The 21,804-nt window shown below is 36.6% G+C and overlaps 2 protein-coding genes across 11 annotated transcripts in view; one reads left to right on the plus strand and one right to left on the minus strand.

The window, feature by feature from the left end:
• Positions 1–13,930, plus strand: part of LOC142979079 (protein fem-1 homolog CG6966) — an 82,373-nt gene extending 68,443 nt beyond the window's left edge. For all 10 annotated transcript variants that reach the window (XM_076123847.1, XM_076123838.1, XM_076123842.1 and 7 more), the window contains 9 exons: positions 3,643–3,805; positions 5,738–5,938; positions 6,456–6,674; positions 6,988–7,180; positions 7,634–7,800; positions 7,883–8,101; positions 8,211–8,476; positions 8,588–8,785; positions 11,170–13,930. In XM_076123847.1, the coding sequence (XP_075979962.1) occupies positions 3,643–3,805; positions 5,738–5,938; positions 6,456–6,674; positions 6,988–7,180; positions 7,634–7,800; positions 7,883–8,101; positions 8,211–8,476; positions 8,588–8,785; positions 11,170–11,418 (1,875 nt within the window). In that variant the 3' untranslated portion in view covers positions 11,419–13,930. The remainder of the gene's footprint in view (positions 1–3,642; positions 3,806–5,737; positions 5,939–6,455; positions 6,675–6,987; positions 7,181–7,633; positions 7,801–7,882; positions 8,102–8,210; positions 8,477–8,587; positions 8,786–11,169) is intronic.
• A 1,920-nt stretch (positions 13,931–15,850) lies between these two features.
• On the minus strand, positions 15,851–17,696 carry LOC142978868 (uncharacterized). The gene is made up of 3 exons (XM_076123462.1): positions 17,528–17,696; positions 16,718–16,934; positions 15,851–16,555 (listed from the first exon to the last, which is right to left on the minus strand). Exons 2-3 carry the CDS (start codon positions 16,921–16,923, stop codon positions 16,081–16,083), a joined length of 681 nt encoding a protein of 226 aa, XP_075979577.1. The 5' UTR covers positions 16,924–16,934; positions 17,528–17,696; the 3' UTR covers positions 15,851–16,080.
• Between the last annotated feature and the right edge of the window lie 4,108 nt (positions 17,697–21,804).

A 21,804-nucleotide genomic window follows, 5' to 3' on the forward strand; every position in this document is an offset into this window, starting at 1 on the left:
GTGTCGTACAAAAAGAGGTTATTTCAATTATATCGTAGGTCAACTTGTTATTCACCTTTTTAAAATAATAAAGTGCGTTGTGCTTTCCAAGTAGGTGCTCAAAAAGTCATTCAACTTAAATTTATGTCATTGGACGTTTTTTTTTTCTGTATATGATAAGAAATCGAATAACTGTAAAAAGTACAGAATTACATAAGATTAGTATTTGTCTGTATGAGAATTCCTTAAACCGAGTATTGAGATATCATAATTTTCAGAGCTTTAGAGTAAGAGCTCAATACATATTATGGTAATACTTTTAGTATAAACATAAACATCTAGGATGAGAAGAAATGCGTGTTTCGCGGTCCTACAGCTAAGAACGTGAATAGCGCGATTGTGGGCGAAAATCGCTTTTCAGCCGCGATTGTACTTCATCAGTAGATTCAGTAGTTCCTTGATCCTCCCATGTCTGATGAGGACTGGAGAAGCCTTTATCGCCAAAGTCTTTCACTCACTTTCGCTCACTTAAACAATACTACTGACCCAATTAAATGAAAGATGACACAGCAAGTATTGCGATATTAAAACGCATCCTCGCCGGTCGTTGTCGGTCGTGACATGCAACTGTCATGGACACCGGTACAATACGATATTGTGAAATAACTCTTTACATTTTTCATTTGTTCATTGTCTTTACACTATTTAATTAGCCCTCGTGGTGCATTGATGAATCAGTGTCGTGTTCGATCTGTGTTAAGAGTAACATCTTTAGGTTTTAAGGACCCATTGTTCTATTGTAAGTTATTTTTGTTATTACTATATTTATGAAATGTTGTACAAGTACTTACTTTGAAATACGATTACTAGTTAAACCTAGATTAAAGATGAAAATTGCAATTGGATTAAAAATAATTTGGTTTGTTTATTAGCTACTTTTCTATGTTATGAATCTCTGTGATTTTATTTTGCATTTTATTAGAGAGTTCCCGTGTGATAAATACTTTCATTTTTATTTAGTTTAAACTAACTTGGCTGTAATTTTATTTTTATAAATGGTCATGAAATACATTGAAGCTTACTGGTTGGTATTTATTTTGTTAGATTTTTTAATCTATTTTTGTATAGGTACTAATTGCTTTGCACGCAGTCAACTTACTATGTTCATATTTTTTATCGTGTCGAAATTATCTACGCAGGATGAAGTATCCTATTATGTTTGTGCTTATGTCTTTATTCAATTTGGTTGGATATTGTAATTTTTATTTACATAGCTATTTTCCGCGTTAATATTTTGTTGTAGTTATAAAATATAATTTAAAAGTTTGCATATTTTCATGGACGAATATTAATATAAGTACTTAAAAAATATCTTAGATGCTCTATTGTGCTAAAAGAGCAGACTTATATGAGTAAAAAATCATTAGGTATTCTTGAGTCAGTTATAACTTATAACTCATACTAATAATGTGAATGCATGACTAAATAACATGACTCATTGTGAAAGAATATAGGTACCTAGTTTCTTTTTAAATAGAGCCTTTGGCGGTCGAAGCATAGGATGAAGTAACTGCGGTGTAGTGTAGTATAATATGCCATGTATAGATTTGAATGACTTGGAATACTTTTAATGAATAGTAAAAACACTGAATAAGTTAAATATATATAAACAGAAATCGTAACACAACTATTGAAATTGCTTGCTCAAAGCGAGTAAAGAAGAATTTTTTCAAGACAAAATAAGTCGTCGAATTTTAAAAGACCTTAACATGATAATATGCTTTAGTTTTTGCCAGATGTCCCACTACTGAATACTAACTTACAATAGTTGGAACCTACTTCAATAATTATTGTCGTATTTACAAAAGCAATGACCTATCGTACTTGAGCCAAATTTAGTTTTATTTACTTGGCTTCACTTGTGCAAGGTCTTTTAAATCCAAGGTTATTTTAATAAATCTTAACCACTGCTGTAAATCCTCTGAGGATTCTTAGAGCTTGTTTTCGTGTAATGAGATCCCGTGAGGCGAAATTAGGATTTATGGGCTCAAGTGCGCATTTAGAAGCTAATGAGTTGGAATTTGGGCCCGAAATAAGTTTAGATAGACGTAAATTATAAATATGGTGTAATCGTGTACAAAAAGGCGGCTATAACGTTTAAATTCCTGCGCTGCAGTTAAGATAACTTTGAATGTTCCTCTGCTGGGCAAGGATATTTCCTTGCGAACAAGCGAGGGTTTAGACCTTGAGTCCACCACGCTGGCCAAGTGCAGGTTGGGGCAGTCCCCAACCCGCACTTGGCCAGCGCGGTGAATTTCTTTTATAGCTTTCTTGAGAGCATGCAGTCATGCTCTCAAGAAAGTTATAAAGAAGTTATAGAGAATTATAATTGTATTGTTAACCAGCTTTCATTGTTTTTTCAATGCAGCTAACTTTATCAAAAACATCTCCACCTATCGATCTCATTATAAAATCATCAATGATTTGATAGACATTATTGGATAAGATTTTTGTTATGTTTATAAGAATTCTTAACACGTAGTTCTATAAATATATAATGTAGGAGTAGATGTTTACCGTGTGGTAGATTTTGCAAGCGGCCGGTACTGTGTTGCGCCACGTCCATTCGCTTGCCAAACTTAAGCTTTGGTCGTTATCTAGAGATTTCACTTTTGCGAAGTTTGATGCTCCCAATTTTCCTTTAAACTATTTACGACATATTTAACTGTCTTCGTATCTTGTTGAATTGATTTATCCCCGGTTACTGAGTATGTACCTCAGTAGCGGTAGTTTATGTATTCAATAGTGTTTAAACTCATATAAAAAACCACCACAAAATGTGCCTCAGAAACCGGGGGTTAATGTTTTAAAGTACTTTTACGGAAAGGAAAAGGTTTGCGGCCGGTCTAATAACTTGAATTTGTATGAATGACACCACACTAACGATGATAAATGCTCAGTATTCATTATTAGGTGATTGCTTTTGATTTGTTTTGTAAGCAAATGTTTGTTGTAATAAATTATTATTTGCACGTGTTCGTTACCGTCTGTTGTTCCAATGTGATTGGATGATGTGATTTTAAGTCTAGTTATATTTGAGTGTTAGCCCAATCAATGAAATCTGCATTTTTCTCTCTATCTCGAGTAATTGATATGAATGGACCGAAGCCTAAATTACACATTCCGAATTTATACAAACATGGAAGTTGTTGTGCCTTGTTTTATAAATGACATCGCGCATATGCATATTTATTCATGCAATTGACGTAAGAATTAAAATAAAACAAGTTAGTCTACTACACGTTCATCAAAAATGTATTTTGTTAAGATACAATATTATACACATACAAATTCTAAGAAACAAAATTTTTGTTTGTTCCCTTACGACGTAAATAAATAGATTTACCTATCTATATTTTCTTTGATAATCATAATAATCATCCAATATTACTTATCCATGGATGCATATTCTTGTTTTACTCTAATGAAGATTTACTATAATTTTTAAAATAAAATTAAATATTCGTGATATTATATTGCGTTTAACTTGTATATTTACGTACCTTTCACACAATATAGTTCCTGTATGTAGTATCCCTGTCTATCTAACCTCTCTACAATAAAATGACTGATGTTTAACAATGAATGTTTGTATCGTTTCAGGCGTACCTACACAGTTGGCGCTCTGCTGACGAGCTGAACATGTTGGTGGGTGCGAAGGTTGGCGGCGCGACTCCACTAGTGATCGCATGCAGAAATGGACATTACGACGTCGCAGAGTACCTTATCGAGAGGTGTAAAGCAGACATTGAACAGCCCGGTTCAGGTGAGATTTGTCATTCGAAAATAACTAACGCACAATAAATCGCAATAATAATACAATAGTGTAGTAACTCGAAATACATCGACACAACTTTAACTAGACTTAACACTTTTGAAATTCGATTGTGGTATGATTGAAAGTTAAAATTTAAAAAAAACAAAACCAGCCAGATACAAATACTATAGCCAAAGAGATTTTATTACAAGTTCAAACATACTATAATGAGAAAAGATTTTTTCCCCGACCTAATATTTTAATTTTATTAATGTTATTACCTAAGTTATAACTAATAGCATATTCGCCTGCGCTGTAGGTCACATTGACCTATGTTAACAACAAGAGGTATCTTAAATATTGATGCGTCTTTTTATACTTTTTGAATAATGATTGCTTTAACTACTAGAACGTCTTGCATAATAATTTATATTTCCTCACATGCCAATCAAAATAGTTCAGTTTATTTCTTCTGCAAATCATTTTGCGTTACAGCATAGCAGTAGCGCTATACTCTACAGTCGGTACTATAGAGAGCGAGAGTTTGACATATAAAATGTACTCCAAAAATAGTTCTTATTTCGCCCACTAGTGGCGCTTATCAGATTTTCATATAAAATTTTTCGATGGGTAGGCAAAATTTGATTGTGGTAGATAATTGCGCTACAGGTCCCTGGTTTAGTAATTACAGAACTTTGTTCTCTATTAATAAGTTTGTAACAATGTTTTATAGCAACAGCTTTCCAAATACTTTCCAATACGACCCAACTCATAAAAGAAACCAAACAGTGCATGTAACTTTGAAATAAGTTGTTACACAATAACAAGTATTGTGTCGGTGTTGGCATCGGGTCAGCGGTCAGCGTTGGCGAAAACATTACGCCGACATTCATTTGTCGACATATCATGTCGGTCAATCAGGACCTCGTTAATAACTCGTTCTTCCGATAATTGTTTATCATTACCATTTCTGAATCTGTTACTGGGTTGCCGTAGCTGTTTTCCAAATGCGTCAATTGTTTGGCCTAAAGCCATCTTTTAGTCAAATGTTTCGGCTGTTGTACCGATAATTATCGGCCACGTTTTTTGAAGAAATGTTTACAATTTACGTCTGTTCTATGATAAAAACCATAAGTTATGATAATGTATCGCCGTAATGGATTTGTAGGGACACTGTTCACATGCACCCCTTTTCTCTCTTCCATACTATTAATCCCATAGCATGAGGACAGCCTTCCCAATCTCTCTCTTTCGCTCTTTCCTGGATATCGTCTTCGGACGCCTCACAGTCACTCGTGTCTTTTTGCACTACAGTTTTCGATTTTGTTTAGGATCGTACTCTATAATAGATCTACGACAGGGGAGAGAAAGCTCTAGTGCCTTGTTTCCCACGAAGTAGTCTGTGGGCCTTTCTGACATGACCGTACCACCTCATCCAACTGTCTTTTGTCGGCAAAGAGTTAAGTCATTCATAGTTCCTTTTGTCTATCAACATCTAGAACAAAAGTTCTTACATCATGTGGTATTATTACGTGCACGCCAGTTAGCCGTAATTTATAGGGCTACGACTTATGTAATTACAGGATTAGCTTAGAATATCCGTTAAAGAATTGCAATGAACGCACTGTTACGTGCTATTTGCCTTCTAGAAAGCTATGGTTGTATGAAGAATAAACTGGAACAAGTGCTAATCTCACTTGAAGACTTTTATTTTTTGTTGTAATAATTCGTATCTAAACTACCTATATTTACAGATTATGTTAAATATTTAAAAGGTAGACTTACGTAATTTTTTTTTTTTTATTTCTCTTTATTTATTTAATAGCTTTTACCACATTCATTGGATAAATGGATTGTAATGATTTGCATACTGATAGTTTATAACCTAGCATTGTAAACTGGTCGTGGGCTAGTCTTTAAATATGTTTGTTGACATTTCAGTGACGTTCGACGGTGAGACGATAGAAGGTGCGCCGCCACTATGGTGCGCCGCGGCCGCCGGCCACCTGCCTCTAGTGAAGCTGCTGGTTCGTGCCGGCGCCAACGTCAACTCCACCACGAGGACACACAGCACGCCGCTCAGAGCCGCCTGCTTCGACGGACATTACGATATAGTTAAATTTCTAGTCGAGAATGGCGCCGGTAAGTAATCGCCTTCCAAATAACGAAGGGATTCTTAATACAAACATAAACAAAAATATCAGCCTTTCTCTTAGTCGGCTTTCAATCTCACTGGATGCTTTATTGTACTTCCCAATTAGTCCCATAGATTAGAACCATTTTTTTTGATAAACTTAGAAATGTGTAATTTTTTTACATTCATGATATGGTTATCATTGCTTTGATGGCGAATTGGTGACAAACGCGAATAGCATGAAATATTTTACTTCATAGCCTTTTTTGTAATACATGCATACAAAATATCACGCCTGTTATACACGAAGGTGTAGGCAAAGGTGTGTACAATACAACTGTGACCATAGTCATAGTAACCCGTAGTATGACAACGTGCCCGGTATTTGGCAATAGGCTACATGAGACTAACATTGTTAATGGTACAACGTGGGGTATTTCATACACCTTCGGTTATAACACGTATGAAGCGGTTTCTTACCTAATTTATTTATTCAGGTCAAATAATTTTCATTTTTATTTACAGACATAGAAATAGCGAACCGTCACGGGCACACGTGCTTAATGATAGCGTGCTACAAAGGTCACATTAGAATCGCCAAATACCTGTTATCATTGAATGCAGACGTAAACAGAAAGAGTGTCAAAGGAAACACCGCTCTACACGACTGCGCTGAAAGTGGGTCACTGCACATATTGAAAATGCTTCTCGGCCATGGAGCTACCATGGATGTTGATTCATATGGTAAGTTTGTTTATTCCTCTATCGCGTTATAGCTTCTGCTGGGCCAGACGGTAAAATCACTAAGTAATCTATTTTTTAACGTCAGGAGGAGACCAAATTTTCAAATTGATGACGTTTCTTAAATAAATGACATAAGTGACCTTTGTCTGTTTCAAAAAGTGATTTTGTTGTGCCAAATTTAATCCAAACAAGTAGCAATTAAAATGAGATAAAATTAATTTAATTTAAAGAATTTGTCTAAACATGATCGTGTGTAACATTGTGACATATTGTTTTTGTATAAAAAAATTAGAAGTCATATTTGTTGTTAAAGGTATGACACCGCTGTTAGCAGCGTCAGTGACGGGCCACACGCACATAGTAGAACATTTAATCAACGTAGAATACGGGCTGGTGACGCGGCAACAGCGCATCGATGCACTAGAACTCTTAGGAGCCACTTATGTTGATAAGAGACGAGATATGGTCGGTGCGCTTGCACTGTGGAAACGAGCCATGGATGATAGGTGAGGGACACTGTTCATGTAATCTATATCAGCTTAGCCTTTTTTCCAAACTATGTTGGAGTCGGCTTCCAGTCTCATCGGATGCAGCTGAGTAGTCTGAATACCAATGTTTTACATGGAGCGTCTGCCTATCTGACCTCCACAACCCAGTTACCTGGGATATAACACGATACCCTTGTGTAGGACTGGTTGTCAGACTTTCAAGCTTTTGACTACTGTTAACGACTGTCAAAGATCTTCGAAAATGAAAGCCGGGACCCACAACAACAACCTCGGCAAGCGTGGCTCGTACTCAGAGATCGATCTGCGCGGCTGTGTCACACAAATCCGTTTGTGTGCATTGTTCTACCCCCTATTTCATCCGCCCTTGGATAGATTTTTGAAAAGTACTTTATGTTTAATAATCTACTCTTCTAAGCTTATTTTAATCGAAATCTAATGTGTGTCGTTCAGGTTCCCGGCGGATGGTAGTGAGCCGATCCCAAAACCTAAGGACATCCCGCGCATAGAAGCTTACGACTATGCGGTAGAGCCGAGCAACGCGCAGCAACTGGAAGAGATTCTCGCCGACCCTGACGCGATGAGAATGCAGGCATTAGTCATCAGGGAGAGGATTCTGGGTGAGATATATTTCGGTAAATTTCGTTTAGTATCCGAGTACGGCTCGAGGATGTCGTTTTCATGGAAGAACGCGTTCCGTAGGTCCGGCGCACCCCGACACGTCGTACTACGTGCGGTACCGCGGCGCGGTGTACGCGGACGCAGGCCGCTTCGCGCGCTGCCGCCAGCTGTGGCACCACGCGCTCGACATGCAGCGCGCTGTGCTGCCGCCGCTGTCGCCGCTCACGCAGTCCAGCCTCTACAGCTTCGCCGAGCTCTTCTCCTACATGCTGGCCGAGCGCGCGCGCCCGCCGCTCAGAGGTAACACCCCGACGCCTAAGCGACACTGAGATAGTGACGATTACGTAGTACGATGATTTTAACTTAGCGCGTCGACGTCGCCTAACCCTTTCGTTTATTCGTTACTCAGGTCGCATCGTTCCCCCGGTGACCTTCGAAGACATCGAGCCGGTATTCAAAAAGGCGTTATCGGAGATCGACAGAGGGATGGAGTTGCTAGATTCCAAATTGAGCATCGACCGGGAACAGACGCTGAGCACTCTACAGAGAGTCCTAGTCATATCGTTGCACCTCGCCGCCCTGATGGCGAGGCTATTAGAGGAGCCCGACTGCACCGATGAGATCTCCAGAAAGATTCACAAGGCCGTGTACTCGCTCGTCAAGTTAGATATTAAGGTTAGTGTCGCGCCGGAGCGTTCGGCGGGCGCGCGCACTATCGCGAGCGTCCGCCGCCGTCGTGCGTGTTCCGTCCTAATCGAAGTGGTCTAATACGTGGTCGCGCTGCAGGTGCGGCAGGGCCGCTCGGCGCTGCACGTGGCGTGCTCGGCCGAGACGTGCCGGGGCCGCGGCGCGCGCGCGTGGCTGGCGCCCGGCGGCGACGCGCCGCCCGCCGCCGCGCACCTCGTGGCGCTCATGCTGCGCCTGGGCGCCGCGCCCGACGCGCGCGACGCGGACGGCAACACGCCGCTGCACCTCGTCTGCAAGGTAATCGCACGGCACATATGCGTGTTACGTCTCCTATTTTAACTGGTTAGGGATAATTTTCCAAAAATACTGAAGTGAGTACGTGTTTTTTATTTCAAACGAAAATCTCAATAATGAAGTTCCACGCTTCTAGCTCCGAAAATGTCAAACTAACATACGAACTTTCATCCCCTATTATACTCCCTTAGGGATGGATTAATAAAAATCCTTTTTTGAGGGTGCCTTCATCATAAAATAACGACCTTTGACAACATTATATTTTTTTTCTTCTATAGCTAAGGATATGCGATTATCAGTCAACCGGTTAGGGCGCGTTCACATATAACGTCCGTTTTAACAGGATCCGTTTTATCGAATCCGTGGATTGCTGTTATTTTGTCGAATCGGTATTTTTTACTGAATACGGAATACTGTATTATGTGTGTACTGGCTCATACAACTACATACGCTAATAACACACACGTTTCAACGGACCTGTAAAACTGACGTTAAATGTGAACGCGCCCTTAGTCGGTAGCGCGATTCTGTACGACTACCGAGTACATAACCGGTTAGCTATCGAGGATTTTTTAATGAAAAATTGATCAGCGCCACAAGCATATTATTTCAAGAGATTTCTTTGTTTAAAGGAGTCATTTTCTACTAAACAATAAAATAATATTATTATAAATCTTATAGTCCATTGAAATGTTACATGAGATTTACATTTATTAGAGGACGCAATTTTATTTTTGGAACATGTAGGGGGGGTCAATAGAAGCTTAACTTGAAGTTTGTGGGGTCGCCACCCTTGTCCCCCGGCCGCCATCTTGGAAAAGGGGGTGGAAACACTTTTTTCGCTATATCTCGGAAACTATGCGTCTTACAATAAAATTGCCAAAGCATAATTTGTAGCAAATTATTTTGTCTACAAATATGTTTTATATCTTTTTGCCCTAAATTAACAATTAAAGAAGTTATAAGCAAAAAAGTGCAATTTTTTTTATAATTATTTTCTTTATTGCTCTATAACTTTTTTTAGCGACAGCCGCGCGGATGGATCCCTGAGGTTAAGCTACGCTTGCCGAAGTTGTTTTGTGGATGGGTGACCATCTTACACATATCGATTTCTTCCCTGTTTCGGAAGGCACGTTAAATTGTGGGTCCCGGCTGTCATTTTCGAAGATATGTGACAGTCGTTAACAGTACTCAGAAGCTTGAAAGTCTGACAACCAGTCTTACCCAGGGGTATCGTTTTATATCCCAGGTAAATGGGTTGTGGAGGTCAGATAGGCAGTGGCTCCATGTAAAACACTGGTATTCAGCTGCATCTGGTGAGACTGGAAGCCGTCTCCAACATAGTTTGGAAAAAAGGCTAAGCTGATAAGAATAAATTAAAAAAAAATAACTCAGACCAATCTTGTAGAGTATTTTCGAGGAAAATTTGGTCCAATATATTTTTTTTAATTTCAATAATTAGAAATTCAGTAACAGCGCTCCGAAATAGACCGGATTCGGAAATAATTTTTTTGTAAAAAAAATTTCACTATTTTGCTTATAACTTTTTTAATTAATAATTTAGGACAAAAAGTTATGAGACATATTTGTAGGCAAAATAATTTGCTACAAATTATGCTTTTGCAATTTTATTGTAAGACACATAGTTTCCGAGATATAGCGAAAAAGTGTTTCTACCCCCTTTTCCAAGATGGCGGCCGGGGGACAAGTGTGGCGACCCCACAAACTTCAAGTTAAGCTTCTATTGACCCCCCCTACATGTTCCAAAAATAAAATTGCGTCCTCTAAGAAATGCAATATTCGGCCCTCAAATTGTAACATTTCAATGGACTATTAATAAATAATACTATTTGCTAGTGGGCACTTCGGGCAGTTGGAAATTAGAATTTCGAAATAAAATGTTGATCCAATTTTTTTATTATTGTATATTTTAAGAAGACGGGGCTGTATGTGTTTTGTTTTCTTTACCTGCTTCAACGAAGACAAAATAAAAATTTATTAACGCTAATTCTTTTTTTGTGATTCTCTGCCGGATTCTTACCAATTTTCTAACGGGTAGTTCTATAGCAAATGGTACTCCATAGAGTGACGTTAGTATCGAGTGTAGAGAATCGAGCCTGAGGATAATTAATGTGTAGACTAAGAGTCCTTGTGAATACCAACAAGTTCTTGCACCGACGATGCAGGGTAGTAGTCGTGTATAGCTTACGCAGTAATCCTGCAATCGTTCGTGCATGGGCAAAGCTTAGTAATTCCGTAAGCAAAATTATAATGCAAACTAAATTTTTTTTAGGCAAAATTTCCCGCTCTTTTCTTCCACTTTTTATATTCATACCATTACCATTTTTTTATATTTATAGGTATATCCTTTTTGTTATATTTTGTAGTTGAACCCGTGCCCCGCGGAAGTGGTCCGCGAGCTTCTGTCGCACGGCGCGCACATCGACACGGTGAACTACGAGGGCGACACGCCCGAGGAGATCCTGAAGTCGACGCAGCAGAGCCTGACGTCCATCGTGAACCCGCTGCGCTACACCACGCTCAAGTGCCTGGCGGCGCGCACCGTCAAGAACTACCGCCTGCCGTACCGCCACGTGGTGCCCACGTGCCTCCACTCCACCATCATCACGCACTGAGCGACCTCCTACACCCGACACGTGCATTTCCTACGTCGAACGGTCCGCGGGACGAACGTCCGGAATCGCCAAACTCTCAACGATCAGCGACATCGACCCCAAAAACTCAACTCGACTAGTAGACGCTTATATCGGTAGAATTATCATGTAGAGAAATAAAACCGAGCCGGCTCTTATTGGTCTTATAATATGTGTAAGAGCGTGGTTCGACACCGTTTATGTAGCGTGTGATGACGCGTTCTTGACGTATGTCGCGGCCGACGGGCACTAATAGATTTTGAGACTTTAGTTTTGTTTGCAATATTGTTTTAGCAGTTTAGATTGGAACTATCAGTGTATATTTTAGGAACTTTTTTGAGGCTACATTATTATTCTTTTAATTCGTTGTATTACCACCGTGTTTGATATGTTTGTGTAAACTGCCATACAAAATAGACACGAAACAAGGCTGGTTCTTGAGTTTATACTAAAATTGTGATTTCATTCAGGCGACCATTGTAACGCACAGCTGATTGCGCCGCTTGCAATCCAAATAAGTTTTAAGTAACATAACTAACAAAATTATGAGTAATTAATTGTGTGTAGGAAAGAACAAATTTTGATCTGAAGAGCAAGTGTCGTCAACTAGTGAATAAATAACCCTTGATTCGTGATGTTATAATATTCCGTCGCATTAATATTAATGTAACTTATACTAATAATTTTGTGCTCAGTGAAAATTTTGACAGGAGCACACCAATTTTAGTGTAAACTTGTTCTATTTAAATGTCTAAATGTGTCACAGTATTTTAGCGAAGCGATAGGTTGAGCTCAAAGCAGAATTTGTATAATATAGTATGTATCATTTATTATAAAATTCAGTTCTATGAAATTTTATTTTATAAATTATTATTACTTTGTAATTCCTTCACATAGTTTATAATATTTCATTGTATAATATTGTTTTATAAATGTTTTGTTCACGAATGAGCGTAGATTATATAGATTGTATTATTTTTATATGTGTCAAAAATTATAATATGGTAACGTCTTTTTCGGTAGTTTATAAAGGTATCTAGAAATTAAATTTCAGTGCTGTGCCGTACGTGATTTAAATAGATATAATATTGTACATTGGAATAAGAAAATTGAATGTTTTAATATATTATTTATCTATTCGTGACCTACACACAGTATGTTTTTGGTACAAGGGAATTTATAAATAAAGCTATTTAGTGTGGCTACCGGTAAAATATTTTAACTGTCACAAAATAAATATGTCATGTTAGCATTTTTCTGGTAAAGCTCAAAACAAACAATCATATCATATTACAATTATAATTGGTGTATCAGCTTAATTACTGCTAAATGTATCTAACGTCATATGTCTTTGAAACTTTGTGACTATCACGATTTTGGCCGGCATAAATGCCCGGTTTCTGAGTACATTTAACGGTAGTTTATCTATTCAATAGCGTTTTTTTTTTACATGAGTTTAAACGCTATTGAATAGATAAACTACCGCTAAGTATACCTCAGAAACCAAGGGTTAGTGATCAATGTTCCATGTGACGAATTTTGAAAATAACATTGACACACTAGGCGCTAATCAACCACGAAAGTAATTTTTTTTTATCACAAATGAAAGTTCTATTTATTTAGCCGTCGAAATACAATTTCTTTTCCATGTCATTTCTCATAATATATATTGTTAATCATATTCTTCGTACAATTATGTTTAGATAAAGTCACTTAGTATTATAATTACTTAACCTAATATATTAATGGTCGTTTGTTATCTATGACAAATTTGAAAACAATTATATGTCTTGATAAAAATATCTAAATGATTTTCCATCGCAAAACTAATGCGAGTATTAGTTTGTTGCTATTACAAGTCTTTATTTGCAAACAAACGTGTATCCTATGTATTCTTACTTCAATTTCTCCAAGTTAAAAATCTTGTGCTTATACACTGTGTTTCAAAGTTATAAAACTGAACATATATATAATCATAAAATGATACTTTATCTAAATATAATGTTAATATAATTTCCAAGTGATATTCGCTTTTAATAGTTGACGTATAATCGTATTCGCTAGACGCAGAGCACGCGGCCTGGACTAGAGCTAATAGTTCGTGTGATCCAGTCTCCTCTAGTCCTTTATTTTAGTACCACTATCTGAATAACCTAGAGTTGTCATAGAACATTTTTATATGAACATTATTGTACTCTGTCTGTCAGTGAACGTTCGCTTCATGCGTATATCTGTGTAAAAACAAATTAGAATAAGTAGGCGTATTAGAAATTAATGGAGATACGTATAAATTGGTAATGTATATTAGCCGAATGGGTAACGACAAAGTAAACTATTAGTACTGAATTATAATAAAATGTAATATGTTGATTATGTTGTAATAACGGCATCGTTCGCTATATCGTGTGTATTTCCTCATAGAATATTATAAATTTAGTAATACTGCGTGATTATATGCTAGTTATTTTTGAAATTAATAAAATGCTTTAAAATATTAATGTATTTTTATCTATTTGTATTAAAATGAAGGAGGAGCTTGTGACTAACCGCAGGATAAATCTCTGAGGTTAGGTTACGTTTGCCTTGATGGGTTTATAGATGGGTGACAATATTACTTTAACAAACCGAGTTCTTCCGTGTTCCGGAAAGAACGTGAAATTGTGGGTCCCAGCTGTCATTTCCAAAGATATTAGGCTGTTATTACCAGTCTTACCGACGGGTATCGTGGTATAATCAAGGTAGCTGGGTTGTGGACGTCCGATAGTCAATTTCTCTATGTGAAATACTAATATTCTGCTGCACTCGGTGAGACTCGAAGTCGAAATCAACATAGTTGGAAGAAAGGCTGAGCTGATTGATTGAACTACTACTCTTCAAAAAATAAAGTACCTACCTACTAAGTCCAAAAATTTACCACATCCGACTTCAGCTGCGAGAATTTCCAAGATAATATAAATTTAAATTATTATAGTTAGATTGTTTCTTGACCAGACCGGAAATATGAGATTTATTTATTTTTTGTTTGATTTCATTTCTTGAACAGATGGCTGTACCGCCGTATTATTATCATTCATATTTATATTATCTTAAAAAACCTCGCAGTTGATGTTGGTTATCGTAATTTTTTGGACTTAGTAGGTACTCTATTTTTGGTAGGTATGGAAAGCCATTACTAATAATCTCATGATAAAGTAATGCCATCAAAAACATTCTGTAAAATTCCCAAGTCTCGCCGTAAAAAGTTGTGAGATCGATATAATACCAAGTCGATTAATCTATTTAGTCTCTACTTAAAAGACCTTCTGTCTTAAGTTATTACGTATGTTATTATCATGCCAATTAAAAAAAAAATACGTTTAAAACAAATAGACCGACCTGGCCATCGCATGATTTGATTATTAGTTTGTATCACACTACACAGCACGACGAGAAGCTAATGCTCCCGAAATGTTAATGGCGAATTTGTGTTTTCTTGCGATGACCAAGTCGTTCTATTTTGTTTTAAACGTATTTTTTTTTAATTGGCATGATAATAACATACGTAATAACTTAAGACAGAAGGTCCTTTAAGTAGAGACTAAATAGATTAATCGACTTGGTATTATATCGATCTCACAACTTTTTACGGCGAGACTTGGGAATTTTACAGAATGTTTTTGATGGCATCTCACTTCTTTTTGTAGAGGGAACATAAGTCCAATTTGTATGTAAAGACGTTTTTTTTTCATAATTCAACATATTTTCCTAAGAGAATGTTGTTCAGTTTCATGGGCTAAACACCCTTACCCACCCTATACCCCCTCCCGTTATGCCTCATATAGTAGGTACCTATCTACACCTATTTATTTATTTTATTTTCTACAGTAATAATGATACATTAACTGCAAATGTAACCTTGTAATCCTATACATTTATATGGAATTACAAAGTTATTGTTGCAGTTAGTTTATTTAGAAAACTGAACCGAAATTAAAAAATATTAAATTTTTCCCATGATTAAGACACTAAACCCTATTTGTATTCTAAATTTGAAGCTTCTAAGTCTGCTAGAAGTACCTTAGACTTTTGATGATCGGTGAGTCAGTGAGTCAGTGAATCAGTGAGTGACAAAATTCAGAAACTTTAACAAGTTGTCATTCTTAAACTACTGGTTCAAATTGACTGAAATTTTAAATATACCGTGTTTATACAATGACTGATTAGTTGCTGAAAATTCAGGCTTCTTGTTTCATCCACAACGAAATTATAGGGGTGTCAAAAATAACCCGAATTGCTTCGAGAAAAGGATGGTACGGCCGTGCCACTTTTTTTTGCTCGACTTGCGGGGGCACTTCCGTGCCCCCAGATACAATGAACAATTAATAACACTACATTCATTAGAGCTGTAATTTGGGCCCAACACTATGATAAATAACACGTTCTTGGTAAGAGCTCTTTATTTATTGTAACGTTCTGATAACATATATTGTACACACGATAACAATGTTACAACTTCAACAAGCTACACAGAAGTCAATGATTAAAGTTTTTTTAATAAAATATAATGTGCTTAAAAGTTATGATTTGAAAATATAAGCAAGATATTATCATACATTTAATATCTGCTGGTTGATTGAAATCCAATGTTATAAACGTGTTTCTTGATCACTCTTGAAACATTCTCTTGAACTCAGGAGTTTCGTTAATCAGTGTTTGAAACTCACGCAGCGCGGCGCCCGGGAACTTCAGCCACATTCTTTTTGCCGTCACCAAGTTATTTTTCAATAGTTTCGCTATTGTTACTCCTTCACTGTTCTTGACTTTACCTATACCTACCACTAATTTCGCGGACATCTTCTTCAATTGAAATTTTCTTATTCCGCAAATAAGGGGGAAGTAAGAAAATTTGTCGGTCATGTTCTCTGTGCCATAAATCGCTGATAAATACAGCTTGCAGTTTTCTTCGTTGGTGTTGTCCCATTTTAATCCGAGTAGGTTAGCGTCTGGTGCATTAATGGCTGGGAATCTGTCACGATTCTCATAAGCGTATGCCGCAACGAGCGCAACCAGTCGGTTGTATGTAAACTCGAGGTCTTCCACTACTACGCCGTCACCCGTGTTCGTAATTCTCAAGGGCTCACTGAAATTGTAAAGTAATATGTATTATTAATCGCTAAAATCACAGCATTTTTATTGCACCATACCGACTCCATAGCCAGATCAAATGATTTTTGTTTCAATAATAAACGCAACACGATCGCACTGCGTTTAGAGTACCTACGTAACCTGAAATAATACTTACTTTCTTCCAATCTGCATTCCTTTAATGCTCATTGACTCACCGACAGGTGTGGTTTTCTTCATCTCCTGCCTCATCATGTAACCCCGATTAAGGATGATCTCTACATTGGAGTCCACACGAAGGAAATCCGAATCTTTGTATGTCTGGTAGAAAATGAGCCCATTGTACATAGAGGATGGCTCAGAATTAAACTCAAAGGTCGCCATTTGAACGGTATCTATAACAATAATAAAACGTATAAGATACCAAGCATCAATACAGTTATGAACACTCGAGTTGACTCGAGTGCACCTAGATAGTTACTACATACATAAGTAGGTAAGTGCGTATCGGACTGAATCGTACTAAAATTATAAATAAGTATAGGTACACTATGTGATAGTTTTGACTATCGGATGTTTGTTACTCAATCACGCAAAAGTTCTTTTAAAAGATTGTGATAGGTATGTAGATAGTTTGTAGGTAATCTGGATGGATTAATGGTTTGAAGTTTTCTCGAAGCTGAGAAAATTACACGACAATCAAAATATTTGAAATTATTAGGTACCTACTGCTTTTGGTTTTCTTTCTGTATAGATAGGTAGATCAAAATATTTTTAGACCCGACCATCCGTTTGCCGACAAAGACGAAATGAAAGACAAAGAAGGAACTCGGAGCAGATATGGTTTCAGCATCCGATATCAAACAATACAAATAATTATACCTATAAAAAGTATATAAACTGCATTGTAACTGCAAAATAAGTATCTATATTATTATACTCAGACTTGAAACATTTTCTAACAATTATACAATATAAACTTGCTTACCTAAATTTGATTTGCCAACACAACTAGAAAACGCACGACAGGTCGAACGCAATGCCAGAATAAGCCCAACCAAAGTACTGTGTGAGACTGTAAATATGTGTTTCGTCTATGGTAAATAAAATACCGAATGTTTATCAATTCGAAACTACCAAATGCACAAACGCTAGAAACATTGTCAACGACAAAGATAGTTGCTAAAATCGACTATCCAAACCACTTACCGTTAATTGCTTGAGGTTAACTTGATGCCTTAATTATTCTACTATTACCCTGTACAACATGAATAATAATAAGCAACAAAAATCCGTATAGGTACAATAACGTCGCTTTCTTTTTCTTTAATTAGTTATTAAATATAAATAAATACTGAGAAACGAATTATTATTATTTATTAATACTATTTAGTATTATCGATTACCTAAAGTATTATTTTGTCTATGGTAGGTAATTTCCGTAGTTAAATGGAGAGATTTGAATGTCAAGACGCCTTATGGATCTTAATAAAAAAATAATTAATACCATTATGTCCAAAACTTCCATGTTGCATTTTATACTTTACCTTACAAATATTATATATTAATTCTGTTAGAGGTTAAAATACTTTATTAGTAGTTGCTAATCAACTGATTGTACGCTGCGCCATCTATATACAGTACTTAAAATCACTAACTAAAACACGCCATCTATCATGATACACATGAATATCAATATTTATATGGTTATACCTAAATCGTTACTAGCTGACCCGTGCGGCTCCGCCCGTGAATGTCGTACTTGTTGTATTCGCTCCAGCACACTTAGAGGTAGATTCTACATGTCCTCTCTACAGATTTGTTATAAGTATATAGATATAGATTAACAACACCCGTAACTAGAACTCTTGTAAATCAAGATCAAAAACAAATCATTTATTCATTTAGGTCATCAAATGTTGACACTTATGATAGGTAGTCGTTACAATTACTGAATCTAATACTTGCTCGGAAAGGGGTAGAGTCTTATGAGAAGAGCTAGCGAGAAACTAACAATATATGTATACGTAAATATGATGTCAACTATGATCATGTATCTAAAACAGGTCATAAAAATAACACCTGATTATTTTATTGTTTTTTTGGGTCAAAAGCCAAAAAATGTGGACCATGTCCCGGTACACATATAGTTTTAAAACATGTAATGACCTGGATTACCTTAATAGTTCTTATTTTGGGATTGTTGATGTAACTGCTCTACTAATTTCGATGCAGAAACAAAGACTTAGATAAAGAGATACTTTAAACGCATGACGACGTCAAAGATAAGGCTGCATACGGCTTGACTAGAGTGGTTATGTGTTCACCTTGCCAATGTCATTGCATTACGAATCACGGCAAATTCACGCTGAAATTATAATATCATTTGGGGGCAGTGTTTCTCGTTCAAATCTAAGGAAATAAAATATTTACTGCGTTGTGCATGTAACATTTTTTTCAGTGACTCTAGAATCAGCAATCATATATTATAATATTATAATTCTTCTGTAAGTGTGTATGTCACTGAACTTCTCTAAAACGACTGGACCGATGTTGATTAAATTTTTTGTGTGTGTTCAAGGGGATCTGAGAATGGTTTAGATTCTCAATTTTGTCCGCTGGACAATGTTTTTTTAATAAATTTTTGATTTATTAGACAGGACAACGTCTGTCGGGTCCGCTAGTAATATTATATATAACTAGCGGACCCGACAGACGTCGTCCTGTCTACGCGTCTTTAATTTGAAAATTTTAAACTTTTTTTAATAATCTAAACCATTCTCAGATCCCCTTGAACACACACAAAAAATTTCTTCAAAATAGGTCCAGTCGTTTAAGAGAAGTTCAGTGACATACACACTTACAGAAGAATTATATATATAAAGATATAAAAAAATATTCCAGCTTAATCCCGCGGCTGCGCTCGGCTGGGACTCCTATGTGCAGAATTGAAGTCATTTATAAATAATTAACACAAAAACGGACTTTTCAAACTTTCATATATTTTTTTAACAATTGGACTATTTTCCTGCTACAGCTTTCCCCGTGAAACATAAGGTCAGTTATCTCATTTCTTACAGTCCTACCTTGTGAGTACATAAATATATTATACATATACTTGCATAGGTTGCACAAAATGATAGGCCATGAAGATAAACTATAGATATTTTAATTCAACGAAGGGAAACTCTTAAAAAGGCATTAAAAAGTTCAGTACTTTTCAAAACAAGTAATAAATCAATGTTAAAACAACAGTTCTTCCCTTCATCCGTCGAACCTTCAAAACATGGGTGGATAAAAATAAAAGGCTCATAAAAATGTATGAGGGGGTAGATGTTCAGCTAACAAGCGCTTATGGCCATCGCTACATGCTAGTTATTCCGCGCCAGCGGTAATTGTGACAAATGAATGTGTTTCGTTATACCACTGGTTATACTTACAAAGTAGTTATGCTTGCCTGGTAGCCGCTCTTTGTATTATATGCTCTTCCCATTTGATGTTTAAATAGTCTATTAGGAAATACTCATTGGGAGTGTTTGCGAGCCGATTTGCCGAGCAATTCCGGTCTTATAGGCTGCCTTATATGAATTAGAAAGGCACTACAAAATACATTATGAAGGAGTAATAACTAACAATAAACCTTTACTTAATTGTACATAATGAATTTGATTTATTTTGTTTTGTATTACATGTAAAAAAAGCATATATATATTTATAAGAAAAGCATACTTGACGTTTCATGAAGGGAAGCTGATTCGTCAGCCTGTAAATGTTTTTAACATTATTACTGAAAAAAGCTACAGCTACAGCAGCAGAGCTGCTAAGCTCAATAATTTTTCGATTACCTCGTCGTTACCCTATTTGATCTACCTTACTCTACCAATTTTTTGATGGAAAAATAGATTAGTTACAAAAATTTCAAGTATTTCTTTAATTCAAACTCAAATATCGTAAACTTCGTACAAAGTGTTTGAGATATATAATAAATTGGACTATCCATGTAAGAACCAAATAAACAGATTTACCAATATCGAATAAACGCGATTGCCAACAATTATAGTACAATGCGACAATTCAACCCTAAATTGAAAGCGTATACAACATACGTAACATTCACGAACATGGGATAGAATAGACCTATTGAAAAAACTAGGCACGCGCCCGTCGCAATAGAAAGACGTCGTTAAACAAAGAGGCTATTGTGCCAGAAACGACCCCGTGTGGACAGTTATTGAACAAATACGGCTGATTCACGGAATTCCGAGGGAGACGGTTAAAATTTGCGGGAAAAAATGGCGCGCTCTGGTGAATTCGTGCGATTGTAAGCGATAGGGTTGTTCTCGGGAATATTGGTTTGTGACATACCTATTTATTTGTGAAGTTCAACGTTTATTTTCGAAAAAAATATGACTTTTATGTGATAACTAGCTGACCCGCGCAACTTCGCTTGCGCCACATAAGAGAGAATGGGTCATAATTTTCTCCGTTTTTTCGTTGCTACTCCGCTCCTAATGGCCGTAGCGTGATGTTATATAGCCTATAGCCTTCCTCGATAAATGGTCTATCTAACACCGACAGAATTTTTCAAATCGGACCAGCAGTTTCTGAGATTAGTAGTATTAGTATAGATTATAAGGTAACTCATTCACACTCTAACTGTGAGAGAAAATATCGTGATGAAACCTGTCATGAATTAAGAGTTCTTTGCAGTACAAGCTCTGCTTAATTTGCGACTTGTGACTGTGCGAGTTACCCAATGATTATTTATAATTACTTATATCTACATATCTCTATCTCTCTCTTGTCTCTAATTTCGTAAATACCTGTACCTCAATTCTCTACCACTATCGACTACGGACAACCGAACTGTCATCGAGAAATTTTGTATGAAAATCTGATCAACGCCTCTGACGGGCGTCGTAGGAAATATTTTGGCAGTACATTCTAAATGTCAAAATTTCGATGGCTAGCCGGTTGACGGTAGTCGATAGTAGTAGAGAATCGGGCTACTGATGATGAGTTTTTATTAAGACAGTCAAAAAGAGTTCGTGAATATAACGGAACAATTATTAGTGCGATCCACAAATAATTGTTTCGGGTCTGGGCATAGGTTCTTAGTGTCCGTAGTTTGTATGTTTGTTAAAGTCACCGCGACACAAGAGCCATTTTTAGTGCGGAAGTTGTCTTTTTGTAGTGCTTTCACATCTTAACTATGTAACTGGTTTTGAAAATATACAAACCAATTTTTTCTTTAAATGTACCATA

This window comes from Anticarsia gemmatalis, chromosome 15 (genome assembly GCF_050436995.1).
Source record: "Anticarsia gemmatalis isolate Benzon Research Colony breed Stoneville strain chromosome 15, ilAntGemm2 primary, whole genome shotgun sequence".
NCBI lineage: Eukaryota > Metazoa > Arthropoda > Insecta > Lepidoptera > Erebidae > Anticarsia > Anticarsia gemmatalis.

Coding starts and splice junctions, on each gene's coding strand:
- LOC142978868 (XM_076123462.1), bottom strand. CDS start 16,923: ATGGCGACCTTTGAGTTTAATTCTGAGCCATCCTCTATGTACAATGGG. Junction 16,556..16,717: donor GGAATGCAGATTGGAAGAAA/GTAAGTATTATT, acceptor TTACAATTTCAG/TGAGCCCTTGAGAATTACGA.